At 66.3% G+C, this 3,848-nt stretch overlaps 1 protein-coding gene across 1 annotated transcript in view; it reads left to right on the top strand.

Annotated features, from left to right (window-relative positions):
* ABCC2 (ATP binding cassette subfamily C member 2) overlaps window positions 1-2,495 on the top strand; it is a gene marked incomplete at its 5' end in the record, with an annotated part of 17,083 nt that extends 14,588 nt beyond the window's left edge. The window contains 5 exons of the mRNA XM_014526992.2: window positions 303-446; window positions 859-1,017; window positions 1,438-1,604; window positions 1,678-1,872; window positions 2,345-2,495. Coding sequence (XP_014382478.1) covers window positions 303-446; window positions 859-1,017; window positions 1,438-1,604; window positions 1,678-1,872; window positions 2,345-2,474 — 795 coding nt within the window. The remainder of the gene's footprint in view (window positions 1-302; window positions 447-858; window positions 1,018-1,437; window positions 1,605-1,677; window positions 1,873-2,344) is intronic.
* Window positions 2,496-3,848: the final 1,353 nt, after the last annotated feature.

The following is a 3,848-nucleotide window of genomic DNA, read 5'->3' as shown; positions in this document are numbered from 1 at the left end:
GTCTGGGCGGGTGTCGGGCCCCCCCACATGTCAGGCTCTGCCGCGCAGATCACCCAGACGCTGAACTGGCTGGTGCGGATGACATCGGAGCTGGAGACCAACATCGTGGCTGTGGAGCGTGTGCACGAGTACATGGAAGTGGAGAACGAGGTGAGATGGGGCTGGGGGACTGGGTCTAGGGGACACCAGGGGCGTTTGTCCGCTGGCCACGGTCCTGCACTGCTCGGTGCAGGGTGCCCACGTACACCACTACCCGACCATCCTGCACGTGCCCTCCCTCACACCCGCTCTGTCCTTACTAGGCCCCATGGGTGACGGAGCAGCGCCCACCCCCTGGTTGGCCCAGCCGGGGCGAGATCCAGTTCATTGACTATGGGGTCCGGTACCGGCCCGAGCTGGAGCTGGTGCTGCAGGGCATCACCTGTGACGTTGCTGGCAATGAGAAGGTCGGAGCCCCCTCCCCACCCCGGCTGCCCGTGACCCTGCCCAGGGGGGGTGTTGGGGGGGTGGGTCCTGATGCCCAGCTGGGCAGAGCGGGGTCAGGGGAGGCCTGTCAGAGCCCATCGCCGTGGGCAGATGCTGCCTGGCTTGGGCCTATGGGCCTGGGCTTGCAGACAGCTCACCCCACGCCAGCTGGGGGGACCAGCAGCAGCCCCCTGAGCAGGGCACCAAGAGTAGGGCCCAGGGCCAAAGGCTTTGCAGAGGCAGGATGGGCCTGGGGCTACAGGCTGGGTACCATCCCCTGGGGTGGCCAGCAGGGCCAAGGCACAGGGCTGGTTACCGGTGGGGATGGCTGTGAGCCCCGGGGTGTGCAGGGGCCCATCGCAGCGCAGCACATCTGACCGGCTGTCCCCACAGGTGGGGGTGGTGGGCCGGACCGGGGCAGGGAAGTCCTCGCTCACCAACTGCCTCTTCCGCATCCTGGAGGCGGCAGGCGGGCGCATCCTCATCGATGGCGTGGACATCGCCACCATCGGTCTCCACGACCTGCGCCAGCACCTCACCATCATCCCCCAGGTGCGCTTGCCCCTGCCCGCACTCATGGGTGCTGGACCTGCGCCTCTGCCCCAGGGCTTCCTGCAGGCCCCATGCCCCAGGGAGTGAGGGTCGCCCCTGGGTTGGACACGGCTCTGTGTGCAGAAGAGTCCCTGGGTCCTGGCTCTTGCCAGCTCGGCCCCATTCCCCCCCCGGCCCCAGCAAGGCAGGATCCAGCCCCACTGGGCCCCAGCTCCTGCCCTGGGTGTCACCTGGGGCCCAGCCACCGAGACCCGTGCTCAGCCCCGCTTCTTGCCCGCCTGGCACTGGGGCTGCTCAGTAGCAGCAGGGCCCAGGCCGTGGCAGAGCAGGGGAGGAAGCGCAGGGCAGCCACGTGCACGGCCCAGGCAACACCCCTACCTCTCCGCCCCGTGGGTAATGGCCCCTGGGCTGTCCCGGCAGGACCCGGTGCTGTTCTCAGGGACGCTGCGCCTGAACCTGGACCCATTCGAGCAGTACTCGGAGGTAGAGCTGTGGCGTGCGCTGGAGTTGGCTCACCTGAAGGCGCACGTGCAGGCGCTGCCTGAGGGGCTGGCCCACCCCATCAGCGAGGCTGGCGAGAACCTCAGGTAAGTGGGCTCCGCACGTCCCTTTCCTGCCAGCCAGCCTAGGCCCCCGTGACCGCGGCCTTTCTCCCCGCAGCGTGGGGCAGCGGCAGCTGCTGTGCCTGGCCCGGGCTTTGCTGCGCAAGTCCAAGATCCTCGTGCTGGATGAGGCCACGGCTGCCGTGGACCTGGAGACTGACCGGCTCATCCAGAGCACCATCCACAGCGAGTTTGCAGACTGCACCGTGCTGACCGTCGCCCACCGCCTGCATACTATCATGGACAGCAACAGGTGTGTGCAGGGGGCTGCCTGCACCCCCACAGCCAGCCAGGGGCAAGGGATGCACTGGAAACACCCCTGTAGCCAGCACCGGTCAAGGTGGCTATATGCACCCCTCGTGCTCCCAAGTGGGGGCAGGGACCATGCATACATCATGTGCACCACTGCAAGTAGCAGCTGCGGGTGGGCAGGGGCTGTAGCCAGCAACAGCCCTTCATGGTGGCGTGAAGCTGCCCAGCCCAGAGGTGCTGGGGGTGGCCGATCAGTCCTCCTCCCCTCGGGGGGGGTTTGCTGGGCTGGGTGGGGCTGTTACTGGGCAAGCCTTGCCCATCAGCAGGGCACAGAGGCGCTGCTCTGGGACAGTGGCTCCCAGCACTGGGTTGCAGCCCCGGGACACAATGCAGCCCTTCTGGCAGCTGGGAGCCCCTGGCCCAGCGTGGCTGCCTGAGCCACAGCCCCAGCCCCTGTCTCTGCTTGCCCGCAGGGTGCTGGTGCTGCAAGCTGGCCGCATTGCTGAGTTCGACAGCCCTGAGGTGCTGCTGCAGCAGCAGGGCGTGTTCACCACCCTGGCCAAGGACGCTGGCATCGTGAGCTCCCAGACCACATTGCTGTAGGGGCCGCAGTGCTGCCCCAGGGCTGCCAGGAGTGCGTGGCTGCTGGAGATGACACCGTGATGGATGGGAGGACTCCAGTCTCCCCCGGCAGCAGGACTGCCTGGGAATTGCCCCTGCTGCTGGAGGACTGTGGCAGAGCAAGGGGCTGAGCACGCAGGCCCTGGCACCAGGGGCTGCACTGTACATGAGCACAGGGAGCTGCTCCTATGCCTGGTGCTGCTGCTGGCGTGGGAACAGCTCCAGTGCGGGGCTGCAGCTGCTGAGCTCTGGTGCTTGCTGGGAGCATCTCTGGCCGCAGTGCTGCCACTTGCCAGGAGCGCCTGCAATCACTTCCTTTAGTGGCCCTTGTCACCTCTGGGGCTCCTTGCGCAGACGCGAGTGGGATGTTGCACGTGCTGCTTATGCATGACAGCTGCGGGCAAAGCTCTCCTGCCTGGGGCTCGTCCCAGAGAAACCCTCGCCCTGGCGCTTTGGTCTGTCACACAGCTCTGGACCCTGGCTCAAGGGCAGGGGCCAGGAAAAGGGCTGGGCCGGGCCCCTTCCCTGCTCCTTGTAATGCTATTGCATGAGAGGGGCCGTATCCTCCACACCGCCCCAGAGGAGCCCCACCCCACTCAGCCAGCGGTGCAGATCCTGCGTTGGGTGCTGGGCTCCAGGTTCCACACCAGGCCCCAGTGCAGTCGGCAGCTGCAGCCCCTGGCACACAGCACCCCTGTCCTGTGCTGGGTTTAGCACCCCCCGGGGCAGGCGTGGCTCAGCCTGCTCTACCCCCACCCCCCCAGTTGAGTGGCAGGGACATGGCAGAGTCACTCTGGCCCCACCCTGGAGCAGGATGAAGCCCATGGGCCAGACTATGGGCACACACTCCTCTTGCCAGCCTACTGCAGCCCCATGCATCCCCTCCTCACAGTGCCTGTTGCTGTGTATAAAGGGTATTTAAGTTAAGTATTGCGCGTGCTTCACTCCCGCCAGGCAGGGAAGCGGATGGGCAGCAGAGGCATCACTCAGGAGTGCCCCTTACAGGGGTCACCTATCCCAGGGACTGGGTTATACTCACAATCCCGATGCCAGCAGCTCCCAGGCACAGACCCCATGGTCTCCTTCACTGCCCGTTCACGTCCTCTCCCTCTAAGGCCCCTGCTGCTGCCACTGTCAGCACGCAGCCTACACGAGCTGGGCGCAGGCCCAGCTCTGCTTGTGCTCCTGGTGCAAGGCAAGGCCCAGGCCACCTGTCTGTCCTGGGCCAGGGCACAGGGGCCTGTCAGCAGGCAGCACAGCTGGAGCCAGGGACCCGGGTCGCATACGCACTAAGGGAGTGGCGTCAAAAAGAGCAAACCTTTATTTACAGAGCAGCAGCACAGCCCCCATCCCTGG

This window comes from Alligator sinensis, unplaced genomic scaffold (assembly GCF_000455745.1).
Source record: "Alligator sinensis unplaced genomic scaffold, ASM45574v1 scaffold683_1, whole genome shotgun sequence".
NCBI lineage: Eukaryota > Metazoa > Chordata > Crocodylia > Alligatoridae > Alligator > Alligator sinensis.
The sequence above is the reverse complement of the archived record's forward strand: the minus strand, read 5'-3'. Positions and strand labels throughout refer to the sequence as shown.